At 41.5% G+C, this 23301-nt stretch overlaps 2 protein-coding genes across 5 annotated transcripts in view; one reads left to right on the top strand and one right to left on the bottom strand.

The window, feature by feature from the left end:
- Window positions 1-225: 225 nt before the first annotated feature.
- On the bottom strand, window positions 226-18985 carry nampt2 (nicotinamide phosphoribosyltransferase 2). Its single transcript, XM_069703257.1, has 11 exons — window positions 18694-18985; window positions 13163-13298; window positions 12790-12893; window positions 12562-12690; window positions 11272-11430; window positions 10054-10184; window positions 9556-9781; window positions 8402-8521; window positions 5627-5767; window positions 5072-5197; window positions 226-3861 (listed from the first exon to the last, which is right to left on the bottom strand). Exons 1-11 carry the CDS (start codon window positions 18739-18741, stop codon window positions 3700-3702), a joined length of 1482 nt encoding a protein of 493 aa, XP_069559358.1. The 5' UTR covers window positions 18742-18985; the 3' UTR covers window positions 226-3699.
- A 2925-nt stretch (window positions 18986-21910) lies between these two features.
- cadpsa (Ca2+-dependent activator protein for secretion a) overlaps window positions 21911-23301 on the top strand; it is a 173929-nt gene continuing 172538 nt past the window's right edge. For 2 of the 4 annotated variants that reach the window (XM_069703253.1, XM_069703252.1), the window contains exon 1: window positions 21914-22680. In XM_069703253.1, the coding sequence (XP_069559354.1) occupies window positions 22330-22680 (351 nt within the window). In that variant the 5' untranslated portion in view covers window positions 21914-22329. Of the gene's footprint in view, window positions 22681-23301 lie in introns of all 4 variants that reach the window. The other 2 variants (XM_069703250.1, XM_069703251.1) reach the window with 2 other exon arrangements.

Genomic DNA, 23301 nt, shown 5'->3' with positions numbered 1-23301 from the left:
GTACAGATGTACTCCAGGATCAACAGCAACAGGGCACACCTCCAAGCGCACCTACCTACCAGAGAGTCATCAGAGGTTAAACTTTGAACCAGTGAAACCCTGCTGACAAGAGACTCTTTAAATAATGAATGCTTGGTCTCAGTAACAGAGAGAACACCCTCCACCTCTCTGGTGCCGTTTAAAGCTTTGTTTTCAGCTCGAGCAATAAAAGACTAAACCCACGTATGAGTTTACAATTTTTGTTTTGTTTTTAATCTTACAAAAGGTCAGTTTTTAAAATGCAAATAAAATCAAAGACACAGAGGACTAAAAAGATACAGACCAGTTCAAAGCAAATCCTTTCCTTCGGCATATTTACAACAGAATTACATACATGATTAATGTTGGCACAGAAGAGGAAAACCATGAATTGTCTTGTGTTGGTGGCAAAACGCCTTACTTCTTTATCACTAATGTGTTTAGAGCAGCCATCAAACAGGTCTGCAGTCTGAAACTGAGGTGAACAAACCAAAGGGCAAGAAGAGAAAGTACACTTCAAATATTTTCCTTTGTCAGCACTTGTGTAGCTCACACCACTGTGTGTCAACCAGCCAAGCAGCTCACATTTTGTCTGATCTGCTCAGATGACATACAAATCAACAGGCCGGTTGGTGTAAAAGGAGTTCCTATTTTCTACACCGCTATCTGCTCAAAACAGAAGAAAGGAACCACCTGATATTATGTTAAGGCAGGAAATTAGATGATGAGATTTAAAGGCTCCACAGCAGTCTGAATCCTCTGAAGCACAGTCGATACAGAGATTATAAGGGTCTGAGGGACTACCTGTAAGTAATAAATGACATTTTTTTAGGAGGTTTTTGAAAGGCATTCTGGGAAATCAAATCAATCATTCTAAGCAAATAAAAGGGAGCAATGGTACATATAGAATTATGGTGTTATGAAATTATGGATTTAATCAAATACCTGGCAGCAGGACGGGGACATCAGAGGATGATTTACTTTTAGTATCCAGAGGATTTTCTCTTGGCCAATGTCTGTAATCTTCTACTCAAATAGATTCTGTTTGTGAATAATTGCTTCTAACACATGAGATTATACTTTACCACGTACTGCTGTCATTTCAGCAGTACACAGTAGGCCTCCTACTGCGGTACATTTAATAATGGCAGTTTAATGTCCAGTCCATTTCCCAAGGTTTGTCTGCACAAACAAATGATTCATTGGTCAAAAATCAATACAGCATCAAACAGCAGGAGATCAAAAGAGAATCCCTGCACAGTGGTGAACTAAAACAGAGTTTGGGTTTAGTGCTATTCTTTAGGTTTTTAGGAACATTAAAGACAAAATGCCTGTGCATCATGACAACGACTGAAATATTACAAAGCACATAATCAAACTGCTTTTCATCAAATTCATTAAAATGCATACAGTGTATTTTAGATGAAAATCCTAAATTGAATAAAATCCAAACTTCATTGCAATCCATGACTGATTGTGGTTCAATTTGTCTTCATCTATGTAGATGTGACAACTCAAAGTCATCACATCTCCACATCACGTGTTTTTCACAATCATGTCAAAGACGATATAGAGTTATACTACGGGACCTTTGAACGCCTACTGGAATTACAAATGACGGAGGATGCATACACCCTGCATGGAAGATAAGAAAGTGGTTCAATGTGCCTTCGCTGTACCTCATTATAGCAGCACCACTAATTCAATGGAAAACAACTCAAAGGTCAAAAGGTCATTAAAAGCAAGCCAGCACCTAAAGCACACACGGTGGTCTTCCTGCTGTCACTAACTGCCTACAGACACCCGTGTGTCTCTGCGGGTGATGAGTGGGACACTGAAAGACTAACTTGACCAATATGGTAAGCTGAATGTCTGCAATTCTCCAGGACAACCGACTACTTGCAACCTGTTGTATTTGAACAAAATACAAGTACTGGTGGCTTTAATGTTTGAATGGGAATAGTTAACGTTAACACCTGCATTTATTTCCGTTAGAAAAACACCATAAAGTCACCGAAGTGCCACAAAGGTCAGAAACCAGCTAATACAATTCACAATTTAGACATCAGCAGAATTTATCAGAAGACTGGATGATGAAAAAGAGTGATAAGGTTTTTAATATCAAAGGAAACAATAAGCAGGTATAAAAGGAATACTCATAAGATTTGGTTGTGTAAAATATATAAATGCTCAAATCATCTCTAAAGTTAAGAATTTAAAACTAGACTTCTTATTATATAAATTCTTTCTTCAATATTTTATCGTCTGTTTTCATGACAGAGCTGTGGTCACCCCCGTATCACCTTTGAAACAATCACTGTCTATAAAGCTGGCCACCGTGAACTGCTGTTAGCAGCAACTTAGTGCGGCTCGCAACCTGTTAAACAAAACAAAATGGCAGACGGTAGGCAGCCGCTTACTTTACATCAAATATTTTTCTAATCAGCACTTAGTGTAACCTGCCTGGTGGTGAAGCCCTATTACTGTATCCCATAACGGTTATTGTTTGTAATTTTTTTTTTCCATTTTTTTTGTGTCCCGTGGTTTAAAATACTGCTTTAAAAGGATTTTCTTAATACGATTTTTTTTTAATACGAACACTAAATGTTTTTACACACAAGGGGCGTTTTCTTTCCTAAGTCAATATATATTTTAAAACTTCTGTTTTGGTCAAGAGTACTTTCAAACAGAGGATGGATACTACGTGTTGAAAAAGCAACGTTTTATTTTTCTAGGAAATAAGTGGATTTTTAAACCAAAACCATCAACCAATCACATTGGGGGAATTTTATCCAAATGTTCCGCTGTGGAGAATACTCATTCTGATGCTGTACTTGAAGCTCACATGCAGAGCGATTTGCAGACAAGAGCTAACAGCTTGGTCCGTGTCAGTAAGCCCACATGTATCATTAGGTTTACCTCCTACTGTGGAATATCTTCATACCCCAATACCAGACATGCAGATTTAAAAAAATATATTTTTGTCATTTTAAATCCATTAGTGTTTCTGAAAAATGAGCTGTGCAAATGTACTTCAACTTTTTTTTTTTTTTAAATCATCACAAAGTCACATAAGTGCTGATATAAAGAGTTTTGCCTCCGGTGTGTAAAGACTTTAAGAGAAAGAAATCTAACGGAAGCTCGGAACATTTGGAAGTTTAGGTGATTTCTGGCCAGAAAACGCTCACTATAAAATATCTTCACGGGCATACTTTCAAGATTTTTCTTTCACTGGTGAGTCGCTATTTCAAACTGAGGAAGTATAGCTTCAAATTCAGAAATGAAAGCAGTACAAGCAAACTTGGCTTGTCGGATGCGGCCCTGAGATTCAGTTCTGGTCATGGTTTTGACGGGACAGTTTAAACTGTGCGCGCACAGTCCTGCAGCATCAGTGTGCTGGCTGAGAGAGGAGGAAGTGGGACGAGCTGATCTACCCGAAAACACTATAATCACTTGGCTCCTGGGATGAAGGTGGTGGTGGTGGCGGGGCGTTGGTGTTTCGGTGGTGACCGTTAGGAGGAACAGCTTTTTACTCCCCTTCTAAAATGTTCAGTTCACACTGTGATGGGTGCCTTTCTAAAACAAAACAAAAACAAAACAAAACAAAAAAAACCTGCAGACCTCGTTCCAGCACACCCACTAAAACACAGTGGCCTGCGCACGTGAGCGGGCTTTGCGGTTCTAATGATTTCCGTTGATGATGTGATTGTGCAGCAGCTCCTGCTCTTGGTTGTGCAGGCTGGGGTCCAGCTCCTCATCCCGCAGCCGAGCGTGCTTCCTGATTTCCTCCAGTGAGTAGTCCTGCACCAGGCTGCCGTTCTCAAAAACAGTCACCAGCAGATCCTGAAGAAGGCGGAGCACACAGAGAAATCAGCAAGTACAGGAGGAGAAAGCTAAACGACCTCTTCGATGCCAAATTCAATGTCAGGATCGATATGTCTTATTGTTCGACTTGGCTGCTCTCCTCTTTCTGACATCACGACCAAGTTGTGTTTTTTGAGCATTATGTAATATTGGCCGTTTCTACTCGAACGTGCAAAACACCGGGCGGGAACATGCAAGTGGAACAATTTAGCACCGCAACGATATTTACTAAACCTGAAAGTAGAAACGGGAGAAGTGATCGCGTGTTTATTTTAGTACGAAAGAAAGCGACGTATCAATCAGGTGCGCGAATCTGGAGAGCCGGCCGCTCTTATTGTGGCGAGAAGGAGACGCGGGGAAAGCAAATAATATGTAGAGAACGTGGTTTTACACCCGTGGAAACGTTTGAGATGTCGAGAGGCAAAAAATAAATAAATACGTAGACATATCGTTTGTCCAGCGATGAATACCAGCAATTAAAAAAACAAAACAACAAAAAAAACTTTTTACGACTCAGCATTTTCCTGCCTCCGAGTCATGCCAGCGTATCCGCTGCTCGATATCCCACCCGGTCCCGTTATTCAGGTGTGCCGTCACAGGTGCCGAACGTGTCCCGCAGAATTCACAGGCACATAATGTTCCCGAGCGCTCGCAAAGTCGCCCGCTCATCGCAGAAAGAGCTGCACCTGCCGATCTGTGTTTGGTAGAGGATCTCATCCACCGTCCCTCCCGTTTTATCGCTTTGTTTGAGATCTTAGTAAATCAGGCCCTAAATGTTATTGACGTACTGTGGTTTCTTCTTCAATATCTACATATTAAATTACTGGGGTCACCAAATCTGAAAGGTGTTTTTTTTTTTTTTTTTACAATGTAAGTCTTCCATGTAAAACATGAGTTCTGGTAGCTGTTACAGGGAGGTGAGTGCAGGCAATTGCTCTGCATGTGCAATGAACTCTATTATACCAGTGTGCCGAAGAAAAACGACAGAAATAAAATACTACCTATTGAAAAGAAAAACCTTGGAAGTGGAATTGTGTGTTTGTAACGTGTAATCTACTAAGCGCGTTTCTAATTTCAATAATCTGCTCACTTAGTGTTAAACAGTTGGACCGGTACAGACAAAACTGCTCTGTACTTTAGACAAACAACATACTGCCAGTGAGGGTTAAAATGAAATGCCATGACTGACCTCCTCAGGCTTGCCAGCTCCTTTCTCTATTGTCTCCAAGAATCCATCGGAGTTTCTCCTGAGTGATAATCGGCCCCTCTTTGACTCTTTGGACGGGTCGCCCACCGGCTGCTTGTACACGTCCATCTGGAAGAAGACAAAACTAGTGTAAAGGAAACTGAAATGTGGCTCACATGCTCCAGGAGCAAATGGAAAGTCGGTCTCTGTGAAGCAGGGTCGTAATTATGCAAAATGACAATCAGGTACTGGCTCTGGAAGAGAATTGTAGCGCTTTTCTACACAAGCAGAGACATTTATTAATAACCTGAATTAAAATAGTTTTTCTCGCAGATCATTATTGCGACGTTGTCTGACACAATCACAGGCTACCCAAAATCTAACAGCCAACGACGGGAACTCAACACTGATGATTCTGGTTAAATTTCCCATCAAAAATCCTCTTGCGCTCGTGTAAATTTTACGAGCAAAAAATGAAAAGCGGTGATGACGATAATGAGCGCAGCCCGGCCGTAGGCAGTGACAGCATCCACATCAATCCATAATCCTTTGACCTACCCCCTTTCCGTTGCTCTCCACATAGCTGCACTTGAAGGCACAGCTGAGTGTATCTCTGTTGAGTTTCTGAAGCAAAGCGCTGCCGCAGCCAAAGAAGACGTTCTCGGCACTCCAGCCTTCTTCACTCAGCTTCTTGAGAATCTACGACGACAGAGAAACGAAGGACTCAAACACAGTAAATCAGACCCCATTATGATTTAGATTTTATTTTGAAGCAGAGGAATATGCTTTGTTTCCTTGCCAGCCTGAGGTTAAGAGATGAGTGCAGAAGCCAGAGTGGTGGTAGTTTGAGAGATGGAATAAAAAGACGGCAGCAGACAGTCAGTGCATCTTTTAGAGAAGCTAAACTTAGAGTGATAAATACTCCGAGACAAGACAGTGGAAGTTTACTGTTGTCGAGACATCCGCGAACCTCTGCATTATGAGGCTGGCCGTGGAAGCAAACACCGATATTACTAATTGCTTTAATCATGACAAAACACATTAACATAGTGGCCTTGAGAGCAAACAGCATAACAAACTGTTCCATGCATCTTTGTGAGTTACATTTCACTTGTTCACTACTGTGCGGACGTCGGAGGATACAGTGACTCTTGTGAGTCACAGAATAAATGACCAGACAGGTTTGAACAAGTCCATAGTTGAAATCAGGTCCAATGGAGAGTGTTAACTTTTTAACATATTTGAACAAGCAAACACTTGATTCTTTTTTTAAAAACAGAATCTACAGATAAAACAAATTCAAACTCAAACAAATAACATAAAATGAACATTAGAAGAAGTTAATTATGCCAAAGTGGGAAAGGCTCGCTTCTGATGCCAAGAGTGTACTTAGTTTTTCAACAGAAAATTACTATACCTATTCATATTTTTGTTAAATAAATGATTCAAAAACCTAATTTCTCTTTGTTCCAAGTGTACCACCTTTATCTGTCGGCACCGTTTCACAGAGGCTAAAATTTCTGCTTGTTCCAAATATCTCCAAAAGGCCAATAATATTTTCCATGGGATCTACTTATTTTTTCATTAATGCAGGTTGTCGCCAAGGGTACCACGAGCTGGAGGGGGGGCCATAGAGGAGGAGGAAATATTAAGTTTGGAAGTCAGTCATTGATATCGAGTGTGCCCCTTCACATTGCTCACGCAACAGATAATACTGAGAGGAGGCGACAGACAGGCTGACTTCTTTTCCAACCATGCAGTTCATCAGCTCTCACTGCTGGGTAAAACCATCACTTCAGTTCCCTGCAAACATCATAATGTGAGCCACACTGGGATGAATCTGTAGTCCTTATTAAATCGGAGAGTGAGTAGCTTTAAAAAAAAAAAAAAAGCAATAATAAAACAATGTTCTACTCCCTGAAATCAGAGTAACAGTGACAGGAGGCAGCCATTTTCATAAAGTTACCGATCAGCTAAAAATAAAAATCTTTGCTTCTGGAAATATCGCTGTCAAAATCCCCACCGGCGCGTTATTAAAACACTGAAGGCGCCACAAAAATGCATCCAAAAAGCTGTAATGCTGAATGTATACAAAAAGTGTGTCAGCAGGGCTTTTCTGTCACTTGTCACACGTGTCGCGTGACAGATGTGCTTTTATTTGAATTATCCAGCTGTCTACACAGGCAGAGTAAGACTCAGGTTTTACTTATGGCATACACTCAGAAATGAGTGCATTTCTATTCTTGTCTTTCTGTCTTTTTTCCTTCGTTCTGTGCCCGCAAATACAGTGAATGTATTTAGACTTTATATCTGAACGCAACCTGTGCTGACACAGACGAGAGTATCGGAGCTACCGGTGCTGCTCTGCTAAAGCTGTGTATATAAAAGCAATCAGCAGTGAGTGAAGCCGTGACATTTAGCAGGTAAACATATCTCTGCACTGCTGCTGCAAAATTATTATTTTGTTAATACTGAGGATACTGATAAGAATGACACAAAGATTAATGAGTTTCTGTCCGAATCCTGTTCACACCTTCCTGGTGAGGTGAAAATGAACAGTGGAGCTGTTGTGTGATGTCATTTGCAGAATGAGTTTTTTTTTGGCGGGAATTAGAAAAAAAATGCAGGTAGATAAAAAAAAAAGATGGCTTTTTTGCACACTACCTCATAAAGAGTAATATGTAATCACTTCTCTTAATAAGAAACATCTGTTGAACTTAGAAAATACAGAGCTTTACAGAGCAGGCAATCTGTGACTGTCATACAATACAATGTCTACATCTGCTGTCAAAATAAGAGCTTTAGATGCTGTTTATTTAATATTAATTCATTATTAATTCAGGCCTACTGTATGCACAAAAACAAAGTGCAGTGTCTTACAACTTGAAGTGTGTATAAAAGTAATTTAACATTCAGTATTCCTCATTTTAACAAGACGACCTCATTCCCCCAAAAACCCGGTCACTTGCGTTTGAGAAGAAGAGCAGAGCCTTGCTGATTGTTTACGAGTTATTTTTCTTAATAAAGTGAGTTTCGTATAGAAAAGGCTGCTTTATGCTGTCACACATTCAGCAAAGCTTTTGATGACGACATTTTTTTGCAGAAAAATCTTAGAAATTTTGCAAAATGGCGAGCTCCCGCAAATTTAATTAGGTTAACTACTGCGATGTCTTGGATGGACTGAATAGCCAGAATGAAGGCCTCAATTACACAAGGACTAGCATATCAAAACTAAACATGCAACACAAGAGATACAAAATAGAAAAAATATGAGACAATATAAGATGTCAATACTCACGATAGAACCAGTACGACAACCAAACTGTTTCTTACCTCGTCTACAGAGGTGAGGTCAATGCCATCTCCTTGGATGATTCGCAGGTAAGAAGGCAGCACCTTGTATCCAACAGAGTTAAGAGAAGAGCCAAAACACTCCTCCAAAATCTTGATGACCTGCAAGTAGAATTTCAAAGATTATTTGAGTTTGATGCAGACACAAGGTGTCAGCTTGGTTGAAACAGCCCGAGCACGATACAACCTCAGCATATATAATCATGTTTAGGAATGCCCCAGGTCTAGTTTTAACCTGCATTACAGCATCAGACAGTTGGACACTAATAAGGTGTGGTCCAATCCAAGTATTTCTGCATGTCATAGCTGTGTGTCACAAAAGTGGACACTTTTGGCACTTGGGAGGGATAAACATGGTGGATATGGTCATGAACGAGGAGCTACCCGAGACTAGTTTCACTTCATTAGGGTGTATTTTCCTTGCGCAAACATTTTATGAAACAGGAATGCAACAAGGTGAGAGCTGAGTTTGTCTGAGGTAAGCATTTACATCAAAACACATCCAATCGGATTCTACAATGGTAACCTGAGTCCTGGACCACAATCATGTGAAAAAAAAAAAAAAAACGTGTTTGGCCCTGGTCGAGAGGAGAGTCGGGTGACATGAGTTGTCACAGATAAAACCCCGACGCGAGTTGAACTCGTGTCACTGTGCTGGTATCAATTAGGGCTGCAAATAAAAAAGTTTCCATTATCGATGAATCGGTTGATTTTCTCCATCGATTGATTGGTTGTTTGGCGTTTGAAATGTCTGAAAATTGTAAAAAATGTTGACCTGTGTTTCTCAAAGCCGAGCGTGCAAACTAAAATGTCAAAAAAGTCTTGATTTGTCCTGACCAGCCGTCTACATTGTGCTGTTGGTCATAGTTTTTTCAAAAATTTTAACTAACCCAAAGAGTTGAAGGATATCAAATGAATGAATGATGAAAATAAAAGTGCGGTGACTCATTGCGGAAAGTAAGTAAAACTGGACTTTTCTGACGCCCAATAAGAAGAACACATTAAAAGTTTGAAGATTTCTCTCACTTTCATTGTTTAAAAAAAATAAAATAAGTAGGAATATAAAACTGAAAATGGAACATAAAAGTTGCGGTATAGACGGAAATCAGCACTAGTAATCCAGTCCTGGTATTTACCTCCAGGAGTGTCTCGGCTGGGTCTCCGGAGTCCGGCCGAATCACCAGACAGGAGTCCTGGCTGCGCTCCATCACTCGCTCCTTCAGCTTGTCTCCCCAGATGTGTTTGCAGGCGTTAAAGATGTTATAGCTGTCACTGACCACTGCCACGGGCCCTGAGGAGAATTGGTCTAGGACTCGCTCAAACGCCTCCTTCTCCCTGCTCCTGCCCCAGGAGATGATGGTACTGGATAAGAGAAAGTAACGGTGAGTAGTTAACAGTCTCATCATGCCTACGGTAGAATATATACAATATATAAAATATATAAAAGTTCTAATATTTGAAGATACAACCTGTGGTGGCTACAGATTCCTCACAGTTCTAAACTAACTATTTAATCTACAACTAACACCAAAATAAATGAGAAAGCAACGAGCAGCTTTATGTTGTTACCACGGAATACATGGAAGAGACCATCTGTCATTTCAAAATCCGTGTGTGTGTGTTTGATAATGTACCTGTGCTCGGCTGCTGGAATGGAGAAGCCCGCCATTGGACAGCCATAATATCGTTGGGCCATCAGTAGCCCAGCAACTGTGTCTGTGCTGCAGAAATTCACCAGGTGAGCGGCTCCACCCAACGCTGCAGACTGGACATTAGAGGTGGAAATCATCACTTTGCTGTTTCAAACCATTCAACACATTTCAGCAACCACCAATCTGTGACAAAGCTAGGAGATCGGAGTCATTTCCTCAGTGAGATGAAAACATGGGGGGAGAGGGAAATCATATCTGGTGGTTATGAGGTGACAGAAAGAGAGTGACTTCTATTAGTCAGTGCAAAGCATATAAAGTAACCGCCTGCTCTCTTTGCTGAAAGACCTGCATTGCCAGATTGCCGAAAATTATGTTTTTATAACTTTACACGAGTCTGACATGATTTTTACAAATGCTAAATGACTTCCCCTTCTACGTTTCCATATTTACAAAATGTATCGACAAATTTTCTCAACAAAGGTTGAGTTGCTCGGATGTACAAGAGACTGACTCCAGATTTATGGATATTATCTGACAATTCCCCTCTGACTCCACCCCTCTTAATCTAACCTTTGTGCGTGTAATCAGTGATGTGACCAGTACGATAACATGCAGTAATTAGATGACATCAGCATGACATAGCCGTTTGCAGATACCACAACACAATTTCTTTTCATTCGTTTCTGATTCCCTAATCGTTACCGAGGTTGACACCGATTATGTAGAAAGAGACCATTTTGTATGACACTGGCCCCATCGCAAACCAGGTGCCGCATGACAGACAAGTTTCAAACACAAATCAAAAATGAGCTCTAATTTCTGTCACTGGCATCAAAAAGGCATCAGCATGTCTGTGTCTTCATATATAAAGCCTCAGTATAAACCCTGGCGAAATATTTGACATCTGTAGTTGAACGCAGAGCTGAACACCCAGATCACAGGAGAGACTGGCTTTAAAAGTTCCCCTTCCCCTGTATACTTTCAAAACTTTAGGGACTTTAAAACGTTGTTTATAAAGTTAAACATAAATATTACCATGGAACCGTTTTTATTTGTGTGGCCATGTAATCTCTATGAGTTGACAAAAAAAAAAAAAAAACATAACTGACTACCCAACTACGCTACAGTGCTGACATACTGTCTATACATGTAGTCCAACATCAGCAGAAGCAAGGTGTGAGGACAGACATTCTTCCTGACCTCCTGTGAGGAGACTCCTCTGTAGCCAAAGTCATGTAGTTTCAGGTCCAGGCCTTCCACACTCCCGGAGGTAGCCATCAGGTGTTTGGCCAGGATCTTCTTAAACTCCCTGGATATGGTGGCTACTGTGATAGGATACCACATCTGGACCAGCATGGTCTACAGCCGGCAAGATGGCCGTTTGAAAATAGGAGGAAAATGAGAAATAAGCAATCAGTTGGTCAGAAAATAAATACCCAGAGAAAAGTGCCAGTTGTTAAAGAGAAAGTGTGTGTATGAGTGAGTGTGTGAGAGTGTGTGTGTGTGTGTGTGTGTGTGTGTGTGTGTGTGTGTGTGTGTGTGTGTGTGTGTGTGTGTGTGCGGATGCCTCGGTGAAGGTTCTAGTCCAATTTTGAAATATAGGTAAATAAAAGCCATAAATTGTAGAAGTGAGGTGCACAACTGTCATCTCAAATATTATTTCCTGTGAAAAGAGAATATAAACATGGACGTAATGGAGGAAATCCAGGAAATAACAATTCAAATTTGAAAATAAGTTCGTAAACGACAGTGCAGCCACTTTATTATACTGTCAGATAATTTGGGCTCAGTCTTCACTGTTCTTTACCTGTGACGTTGTCTTGTAATTCAGTAACTATGAGGGAACATCATGTTTCCTCTAATCTGGTGGATCAGAATTCCCAGAACCTTCGAGTAGCTCTCACAGATTCTTGTTTGTGTTCCCGCAGCAGTAAATCAATAATAACACGAGCATTTTTTGCAGAACTGTTCCCCTGGCATTTAGGTTGCACAATGGCAAGTACGGAATACCCGACCATTCACAGATAAAGCAGATAACGGTGATTATCCCACAACAGAGGTGCATGAGGAAGGTCTGGGATATATTATGTATTGAAGCAACAGTTGATTCTCGTAGTGAACGTGTTGGATGTGGGAGAAGCGGGCAGGTAAAAAGACCTGGGAGACGTTGACAAATGGGTTGTGGGCCAATCAATGAAACATCTTCGGTTCGGCGAGGACTGTGGTGTTCTCCTCTCCGCAGTGGTGAGTATCTACCGACAGTGGTCCAAGGAGGGACGGGGTGTTGCGGGATGTGTTGGAACAAGTCTAATCTGCAGGATTTAAAAAGGATCTTGCGGCCTTGATCCCACAGGACACCTTCAGAGGTCTCGGCCGGGTGGTCGGAATGTTTTGGCTCATCAGTGTATACAATCTGATGAATCTACTCGTGCAGCCCTTTCATCATTTAAAAAAAGATCCAAGTCTATGTATACACATTTCTGAGTTTACCTCAATGTAGTTGGTGAGCCAGTAGAAGTTGGGATCTGTGTTTTCCACGGTGAAGAGCACATTGCCTCTCGGTATGATCCTGCCCTCGGGGACGGCTTTAATCCGGATAGGAAGGCGACCATCATGTTTCTGACACGGAAGCAAACACGTTTTAATATAGAACGACGAACGCCTCTCGCTCTGTGAATCTATCGAGACAGACGGAGTGTTAAAAATCTCTCGGTATACCTCTAGGACTTTCCTCCAGCCTTCTTCATCAAACACATCCTGTTTGAAGTGCATCTGGTAGAAGAGCTTGGCTTCCTGAATCTTCTCCTCAGTGACCACCGGACCTGCGGAGAACCCATCAACGATGGAACAATCAAAATGTGTTATTATATTGTATGTATGTATTCCGTGGTCTATTTTAGTGAAACACTGGGCAATTATCAGGTGTGTTGACAAGAATGCTGTTGGTTTTATTGCAAGGCACTCCTTCAACTAATACTCATTTACATGCATTTCCTCATATCAGGAGATGTTTTCTTAAACATGCATATCCCCGCTCCTTTCTTGCTGCATGCTTGTGTCAGATAATTTTGGAGATTAAAAGAGAACATACCCGTGAGGTACTTCTTCAACAGATACTGAAGACCAAAGAACACCACTTCATTGAACTGTGAGCCTTTCCTGCGCCTGCATTCAAAGTAGGAGTATATTTTGTTGACATTTGGAGGATACTGTTTGTAGTGTGTTATCTGAAAGAGAGGAAAAAGACAAGAGTCAAGCACATCCAGTTAGCTGACTAACTCTAACATTCACCTACAGTAGTGTTAATGTTCATTATAACGTCACACAGATTTGTATTGTGAAATGCCACGGCAAAAAAAAAAAAAAAAAATCCTGGTATGTGCATTGATGGTGACCCCTCGAGCTCGTGGATATTTTCGGGGACTTTTTTGCTGAAAAAGACATCTAAATTTAATCTGCGAGAGTTCCACAACCGTATGGCGTAAATGAACAGTCTTGGGCGCGATGGATGAAGGTTGGATTCCACCAGGAACTGCTGCGACGTGGCAATCATTCTACACAACGCTTGTGAATCCACAGAAGCATCCAGGAAGCAGCTCTCCGCTGAAAATGTGCACCTCGTCTACTTTTGATGGAAGCCGTGTCAAGCTGCACGGAGCAGATCAGCCGGGCAGGGAGTCAGACACGGAAACGATCTCGGAGAATCCAGACAATTTTCAACATAAAACAGTCTGGGAAGACTTCTGATCGTATATCACATCACTATGTCTTTCAAATAGAAGAAGAAATGGGTTCTCCTCCTGTTAACACAAATTATGAGGATGAATTTTTTTAAACAACTAAAGTTGGTCCAAATAAAATCCTTATCACAATCAGCCAGTAAACACTAAACACTACAAACAAGTATACCAAATACGCTGCAGAAATTAAGCAAAACAAATGCTACTTCTATTTTCATCATGGTACAAAGTGCTCTCTACATTTGAGCCATTTGGAGAGTTTTGACAAACGTATCACACGAATCCACCTCCTCGAAATAGCTGCGGGAGGTGACATCGTGTACGAGTTACAGTGTCGTGGTAAAAGAACACTCGAGTGGAAAGGGTTAAGCAGAAAACCAGAGCTCAACGTGATGCTTGCGTTTACAGTAAACTTGTAACAATGATGACGTTTAAAGCACAAGTCTCTCTTTATTCTCCTGCAGCCCTAATTGAATAATCGGCAGCAACAACCAGTCAGTCACTGGAAGAAATAGCTTCAAGGGGCATTCACTTTACATTCTTCTTCCTGCTATTTCAACTCCATCTGGTCTCCCCCTCCTCCAACGTCAGGAGAACAAACTCACAATCACTGGGTCGCCAAACAATGGGAAAACTGTAGAGTCACAGGAAGCAATATAAACATTTATCCTGCGTGTAACTTTGTCATGCAATATTTGAGTATCGTTTGCTTCAAGGATCTTTTTATCACACTTTATGGGTGGTAGATAAAGCAGTATGCCTCATAGCGTGTGCTTGTGGCCTCGCCCTCCCGTCACACTGGACCCCAGATTGGAATTTGGATGCTGCGTCCACTTCGTTCAGCACAGCGTTTCTTCTGTAGGCAATTGCAACACCACCATGAAAGCTTTTAAAGAATGGAAATACGAGGACTGAATCGTCCCTATCAGATCTGGACTCCCCCAGTACTCATGACTGTGCTCTGAGTTGCAGAGTTAAATGAAGGAAATATGGACCACACATTGTGCTCTTGTGGCCACGTACGGTGTGTTCATGTTCTCGTGGAAAGGTCTGGACATCGGATCTGTTACTGTTGTTTTGTTACATTTGCTCTTTTATGCGTTATGCGTTTCCCAAGAAGGTCATCGATAATACTCCAAACAAGTAAACGGAGCTGCCTTAGAATTAAAAAAAAGTGAGAAAATGCAGCAATAATGCTCGAAGAAGAGCGCCGAGCTTGAAACACCTTGCAGTCCATAGCAGATGTTTATTCAAGCCTACTAACATTTGTCCATATATTTTGCATAATAAATGTTCCCATTTTTGTATTCTACTGCTCGCCTCTCTTCTTTTTTGACACGCAATTTTTAAATAACAGTGTGTTCGCTCTGCCTCTTGCTTGTCCCCCTGCTTCAAGTCGCCCGGGGACCTTGCGCGTCTCAGCGAACAGCCTTTCACCGATTATAAGGTCTTAAGATACACTGCGGCACAACTGTCCTGATGTCAAAGCATGCAAGCTGGCAATGAGTGTGTTATTACTTTCGATCATCCTCAGAAAGTGTTTTTGGAGCACCTAAGTTATGTTATGTAGTTACTTTATTAATCCCCGAGGGGAAATTTTACAGAGAGGTTGGGATGGGGCAATGGGGACTGGACCACGAACACACCACAGACACATAACAGTGCTAAAGAATAAAAAGAGTAGTACTAGTAAGTAGCAGACATGTGCATACGCCAGCATGATTAGGGTATTAGCTCGCTGTTAGCCAAATCCAGGGTGTAGTGAAGTATTAAGAGCTGCGCACAGCAAGGCACGAGGAAATATCAAACCTCTGTTGATTGCTCAAACACTTTGGCAGTATAAGCTAAAGCTCGCAGTGTTTCGGAGTGCAGTGCTGTAGGTTCATACAGGATATAGTGGTTAATTATTACACAAGTTACGCAACCGAAAAGTTCAGTTGAAAACAAAAACACCCAAGTCACATGCTGACCGTTGGCTAGTGCTCAAATGAAAAAGCACATATTCATGCATGAGATGTCATAATCAGCGTTATTACTGCTGTGAGAATCCAATTATGCAAGAGTGGATAATTAAATCTGCGGCTGCAAATTGTCGAAGGAACGCACCAAACATAAGTCAGGTTGCTAGAGATGGTGGAGCATCTGAGGTGAAGGTTGAACTGCTCCTCTTCTCTCTTGCACCGAAGGCTGATGGGAATGTCGACGGTGTTGCATTTTGGACATAAACTTGGGGAGGTTTTACCACTTTGGTCCCTTTAAGCCCTCAAAACAAACAGCAAACAGCTAGTCAGCAATTTTTGCACATTATGTTAACAGTCCAAACGCACTCAGACCCCCTCTGAAACGAACTGAACCGAGACCACCCCATCAGGTTCAAGTCCCCGTTGTGGTTTGCTTGACGTGTGCATGAGGGTCACCAAGTGCTCCTGGTTTGCTTCTCTTTTTGCCCTGTGGGTGTAGATAGATAACGTGCTGCTGCACTCAACAACATACATAAATGGGACCACGGCCGCTGGCGACGACAGAACAACTGACGCCCAGGGAGTCGTTTGGTTTGAAGGAGAAACCAGTGCAAGGACACTTAGGCATGTAGACAAGAAGACCCGGCGAATCACGCAAACGTCTCCAGAGTAATATCTTTGCCAATTTATTCCATGATTTTCAAGCTACTGCCTCACATTAGAATAAAGTCCTAAATGCTAACCAACGTACCGCGTTATCAAAATAAAGAGCAGAACTTCTCCTTTCAGATGACACACATTGCTTCTTTGTTCGACAGAAACTATTGTCCACTTATCCGGTTTTGCAACCACAGCTCTCCGACATAGGGCTGAACTTACATCTCACTTTGTATGAAAAACATATAAATATTTGCAGGGCTTCCCGATAGCGGCGTCATTAGCGATGATGTCACATGTGAGCAGCGAGTGTCTGGTTCGGGTTGTGACCATGTGAGCAGTCGCTGCATATCATTCATCTCTTCTATTCACCCTTATTTCCTGTCAATCTCCACTGTCAAATAAAAGGCAGAAAATGTCCTTAAAATTGATATTTAAAAAGATAAATAAATGAAATGGAAAAACCTGCCCCATAATATTAATATTAGGCCCCTTAGCGCCTTATAGTTCTGCAAGAATAGTTCGGGGTCAACTTAGCCCCATTTTACACACACACACACACACACACACACACACACACACACACACAGAGAGTTAAACCTGGGTTAATGTAAGCTCAAGGCTACATGAATTACGCTGCATTTCCTCGAGCCCTGGGTTTACGGTCTCTTACTAATGTTTGAATTTTAGAATGATGTTGATGTTACAGAGTACCTGTTAAAACAGCAAGTAGCAAACTTAAGTTCTGATTTGCGGTAGATGAAAAGTCTATAAGAAAAAAAAAGTTCTTACCAAGTTTGGGTTGACACAAAGAAGGACACACTGTGAGTGATGAGAAGCATCAGGAACATGTTCTGTGGCCGCAATGATTGCCCTACTTAAAAGATTTCTACACAAGTTAATGAAAGGCTTTCGTTTCCTAATCATGGAAGTTGCTGTTTTCGTTTTTCAGTCTGAGTGCACGTAACCTCAGGGCTTTGTGTCTTATAGCTCATAGTGTCGCATTTCTCTGAAAAATAGGTGACCATCAATAAAAAAAAATAAAAAAAATCATTTTGGTGAAAAACAGTCCTTTAAAAAAAAAAAAAAAAAAAAAAAACTGTCAGGTGCTGTCCTGTAAACTTGGCAACCCCAGGGGACTTTCAGATGAGCACTTCACATTGTACATTACATCTATTATGTAATTGTGATATCAGACAACAGTGAAAGAATCCTCCTGACTGTGCTGCTGCTTTGGACTTGTTTTCAGGGGTCGTTGGAGCCAATAAAAAGGCTGGTCGGTTGTCCTGCAGACCTTTCCCATTTGGCTGCACTGCAAACCTTTGAAATGACATCTAACAGTGACATCTGACATTTAACATGCTATTGCATACCACCACGCATTTCGAAGCAGTGAACTGACTCATGGGGGATTTAAGTTACAGTTTCAACAAAAATGAAACTGAAAGTTACAGCAACTTCAAGGGTTTGGCTTCCCGACACGCACACATGCACTGTAAAGTACAAAAATAGGCGTGAATTACTGGAAATGCGTTTTAATGCACTAAATCACACTATGACTTGAACAAGACAGAAGATCTGAAGTTGAATTAAACTGGAGTCCAGGTCAACTGAATGGTCCTACCGAAAATTGGCAATACATGTTGAATTATAACTTAATCAAAGTTCTTAAACATGATTTCTTTAAACAAATATAACTTAATTATAAGTGTAACTTTCTTATCGTTTGTATTTTGTTTTTTAAATTTATTATAATCTTAAAAGCTTAATGGTGTTTTAACACGGGTCGTGCGCCATGGTTTAGGTCGTCCTAATTAAACACTAAGGTGTTTACACTGGCATCCGTAAAAATGTCGACAATTATCCATTTACTGATGTCCTTTCTTCGACAAAAGGTTTTATGGATTAGACTTAGATTTTGTCCCGGGCTGGGACTCTGGGAATTCTTACCAGAGTCAGCTTGTTGTAAACCAACAATCGGGTGAAATAAAAAGTGTATAAAAGTCATGTGTTTAATCACATTCTCACGCTCGTGTTTTACTTTCGGTTTTACGCATGGTTATCTACTGCAACCTCGTAACAACATTCAAATGACCACTAATTCACAACTCACGTTGTCTGTGATGTGCTGCGGTATGTCGCGAAATACAAGTATTTATAGCTGCCCGAATGCCAATATAAATTGGATTTATGTATTTCTATCATTAAAACAGAAATAGCACGGAAAAGGGGAACATGCAAGAAGACCAAACGGGTCCACTCACCTTGTAAGAATCCGTCGCAAGCAAGAAATTAAAATCGTGTGCTGCCATTGTTGTTGTTATTGAATGAATTAACGTAAATGTCACTTCAGGCTCCGTCTCCTGCTAGCGACTTAGGACACAGACCGAGAACCCCGACCAAGGAACTGATGGGTGAAGACAGGGTGGAGAACACGCAGCGCAGAAAACGAGCATTCAGCGTCGAAAAATGGTGATATCCACTCCGGTATTTCTTCAGCGAGCCCGGAATCCGACGTTACAGCACTGGCGGAGGAGCCACAACGGTAGTCATTTTGTAGGTTGAGGGGGTTGTTGTAAAGGGGCGGGTTTCAGTACGCATGGCCATGCGCACGTCCTCTCATCGCCTTTCTGATCTGGTACGTCATGCTGCTTTCAGGTGCAAATAGGATTTTTCGAAACAGAAATTTTGATAATGTTCTCTTTCTACCCATCGGTCTCATTTCTCCTTTTACTTTATCTTGCATTTCAGGTTAATTTACTAATAATCAGAGGCTACCTGTAAATGTTTTTTTAGATTTTAATTGGATTGGGCCGCTGCATTTGCAAGCTTCTCAGGAAACCTATTGTACTTTTGTAAGTCCCTCTGGTGGCCTATTGTGGAGTTACACTATACAGTTACATTACAGTTAGCTGACGCTTTTATCCAAAGCGACTTACAACACACAGATCGGGAGCAATTTAGGCTTCAGTGTCTTGCTCAAGGACACTTAGGCATGTGGACATGAGGAGCTGGGATTGAACCACCAACCTTCCGGTTAGTGTGCAACCCACTCTACTGACAGAGCCACAGCCTTCCCCTTCCCTTAAGACTACATAGTGTCATAACCACGTGGCGTCTCCACCCAGTAAAATGTATGTATTAGGAACTGTATATAGGATTGAAAGAGGGTGCCTAATTCTAAGCAATGAAATGTGTTACTCAGCCGAAAGGTTTCCATGCTTCCTTCATGAGGTACCTGGATGATGAAAACTGAAAACTGCACCATCAGTAATGCAGAACCACAATACTGAGACTGTGTTCCAAAATGACATACTTCCTGTAGTACACTGATAAATAGTGCTCTTCCATGTTAGGATTCTTACTTTGAGGAATTTTGACAGGGTTGTTTAAAATCGCACACTGCATTGACAGGAAAATAACCTCAGCATGTGAATATATCACTGCCAAAATATCTGCAGCTTTATTTATTTTAATCAGAAATAATAAACACACCGATTCTTCTGTCCCGCTGTAGTACTAAAAAAGAAACAGTTTTGTGTGGTATTCAACAATAGCTGCAGCTTCTTCAGAAGTCTCAATTTGAAAATGTATAAGTTGGGAGTCCCACCCCTTCCTCTATGTAGCCAAAATGGCGACCGTTTCGGGTGGAAAGTGTCCAGAGATTCACACTTCATTTTTGAACTGCTTTGAATGCATCATCCTGGTGTTTATAATGCACTGCATGTCTTTGTACTTGACAGTGTGAACACACTTCTGCACTCAAAATAATGAGTGTTAGGGCACAAGTACACCATTTGGAACACAGCATGGATGTAGGTATAAAAAGCTATTTGATAGCTTAGGAGACTAACTAAAAAAGTGTGGAAATAGATAGTCGAGTGACAATAAAAACACGTTATTGTATCTTCATTTGCCTTATTATAAATTACCATCACTCATGGACAGAATAGTCATTGTTTAGGAAATCATAAATTAAGATTATTCTTTTTTGGGTTCTGGCACTTTATGGGTGAGGTTGCCCATATTTATACACAATGCATGAAAAATGTTAGCCTATGTGTCACTGCAATTGTTCCTCCTATCAATACTTGCCATGAAGAGAAGAGATCCCTTCAAAAGTCATTTCAATGTAACAGTTGGGGTACAAAATCCACAGTCCTCATTCCCTGAAAATGTGTTCCAGAGTTAAGCTGAAGACAAATTGACTCAAAGAAAGGGACAAGTAGGGAGTTGATGAAAGAAATGGACTTAAATCAAATTTAATATATCAAAAATCAACTGCGACGAACCAACAATTGATTGTGGAGGCCAGCAATATCAGCCAGGCGAGTAGTGAATAGTTTGTTCACTACAAATTGTTGATGCCAGGTAGACAGAACAGAGACATAATGAAAACATGTACAACCTTTCAGAGACTGGAAGGCTCAAGTGAGCTGCATGTGATGACAACCCTCCAATGTCAGCCAATCCCAGCTAAGGTAGGCTAGGAGTGCCTCATAGACGGTGGGAGAAGCATCACAGAGGCTTCAGTTGTCTTGATTTAGTCAAACGAAATGGGTATTCTTGAAAGTTCTAATGTTTTTATCGAAGAATCCAATCTTTGTGTTATTTTCCCTTTTCACAGAAATTTCAGAGGACATTTTCACCAAGGCATTTCTCCAGGCCTTCAGGGTTCACAAGAGGTTTTGTGGTCCAGGTTCTACCCAGGGACATCTCAAATTCCTTTGACATCTTCACACTTTTATACTTCTGCCTGAATGTGTAACTTATTACAAGTAATATTTTAATTAATTATATATATTTTTTCTATTTACTTGATATTGTAACTCTGTGTCTCTGAATTGTAATTCTACCACCTCATCACACATCTACTCTGTACATAGATACTGTATGACTTTGGACTGTTTTTCTTTGAACAACAAATTATGGTGTAACAATGACATTCACTTATACCAATAGCCTGCTTTATGTATCTGTAAATATTAACATGTGAAACAGTTTGAGATGATACATCTGTTACCACAAACAGGTCTTTAATGCTGTACCTTTTTCCATGAATGACCAGTGTCGCACTGATGATCAATGGTCAATCCTTCAATAGATAGATAGACAGACAGATACGTCACTGATCCCAATAGAAATTCAGTAGCTTTACATCATTTGTAAAATAAATAGGCTTTGTAAACATAATAAACATCCTAAACTAACACTCAATTTCACCCCGATGTCACTGCGTGAAGTTGAAGACAACAGACTTCCTTTCAAACCATGTAGTGAAGCTTTTATTGTGAAAGCCGAACTGCTTTGATTCCGGTTTGGTGCTGTCTGAACCTGTCCTATTTTGACTAGATCATCAGGTGGCCGTTCATCCATAGTGCTCGCTGCTTGATCAAACTGATCCCAGAGCAGCCTGGTATCGGGTTTCAGCACCGCGGTCAGCTCCGAACCCTCCTCCTCCTCCTCTTCCTCCTCCTCCAGCGAGCTGAGCATCAACACATCAGCGCTTCCTCCTGTTTTTTTTTTCTCTCTGCGACCCCTCCCCCTTTATATCAGCTCTCCTGATAAATCCCTCCTGTGTACCTCTGACTGGAAGAGTTGAAATTCTCAGAAATCACGTTGCCACTTAGATTCTACAACTCTTTGATTTTTCTCGCTGAGATTGACTCGTGTGACGGCAGTTTTTTTTTTTTTTTTTTTTTCTTTCTTTTCTTCTTGAGAAGCAACAGTCTGAGCCGCTCATCAGTCAGGTTGTGCGTCTCCAAGCGGTTTCCCTCGGATTTCTCCCTCTGTGGTTGACACAGCCGCTGATCAACCTATTTAAAAAAAATATATATTTTTTTTTACTTTTGTAGTTTTACCTTTACTGAGGGTAAAGTCTCCATCCAAGCCACAGCAGAATGTTGGACCCATCTTCCAGCGAGGAGGAAGGGGATGAGATACTGGATGTGGAGAGCAAAGAGCTGGCGGCCCCGAAAAGCCTCGGAGGAGAACGACTGACACCGGGCCGAGCAGCCGACGGCCACAGCGGAGGAGGGCTCCAGCCCCGGGCCCGCGGGAGCGGCGGTGTGCGACCCTCCAGCCCCAGCCCGTCGGTAGGCAGCGACAAGGAGAAGGAGGACCTGGAGAAGATGCAGAGAGAGGAGGAGGAGAGGAAAAAGAGACTCCAGCTGTATGTGTTTGTGATGCGCTGCATAGCCTATCCGTTCAACGCAAAACAACCTACTGACATGGCCAGGAGGCAGCAGAAGGTAAGAGCAGAGTGAAAAAGGAGAGGAACCCACACCTAACTTCAAAGCTGTGATCTGAATACGTTGCTCTTGCAGCAGGCATCGCCTAGATCCATGACACCAACTGTTGCTTCCACAGTCGCACCGCGGCGCGTGCTGCCTTGAGGTCGAATAATCAAGAAAACAGAAAATATAACTGAGTTTATTCAACCTTACGCACCTTCACATTTTACATTGAGGCTACCGCACGTCGCACAGTGATCCAAAGGTAGATCGACTGTGATTGAGGAAGTGCAGTATCAGATTAGAGTTTGCGCCACCTCACTGCATCGCAAAGATTCTACTAGAGGCATGACACTAACTCCACAAGAGCAAATATTCTGTTTGATTGCAAATATGTTCTTTTCTCCCTCCACCCCACACCGTGGCGATGACAAAGCTAAACTGCAAAGCTAAAGGTGTAAAAAGGTTTCTGAAGCAATCATGTGGGAATCCAAAGTAAAAAAAAAAAAAAAAAGACCTGATTGGCAACAAAAGGAAATACTGAAAGATGAAATGAGAGAGAGAAAGAGACAAAGAGAGAGAGAGAGAGAGAGAGAGAGAGAGAGAGAGAGAGAGAGCGCGAGCATGTGCCTTCATGTT

Source organism: Brachyistius frenatus, unplaced genomic scaffold (assembly GCF_029030835.1).
Source record: "Brachyistius frenatus isolate BFR_SWC_R1_liver_20210118 unplaced genomic scaffold, ASM2903083v1 Contig_45, whole genome shotgun sequence".
In the NCBI taxonomy this organism is placed as follows: Eukaryota; Metazoa; Chordata; class Actinopteri; family Embiotocidae; genus Brachyistius; species Brachyistius frenatus.
Note: the sequence above shows the minus strand (reverse complement) of the source record. Positions and strands in the feature narration are given on the sequence as shown.

Excerpts from the sequence above, each read along its gene's own strand:
- nampt2 (XM_069703257.1), bottom strand. The coding sequence starts at position 18,741 with ATGGCAGCACACGATTTTAATTTCTTGCTTGCGACGGATTCTTACAAG. Across the intron at positions 13,299-18,693 it reads TTGCGACGGATTCTTACAAG|ATAACACACTACAAACAGTA; the intron begins GTGAGTGGACCC and ends CCTCTCTTTCAG. Across the intron at positions 3,862-5,071 it reads GAGCTGGCAAGCCTGAGGAG|GATCTGCTGGTGACTGTTTT; the intron begins GTCAGTCATGGC and ends CGCCTTCTTCAG.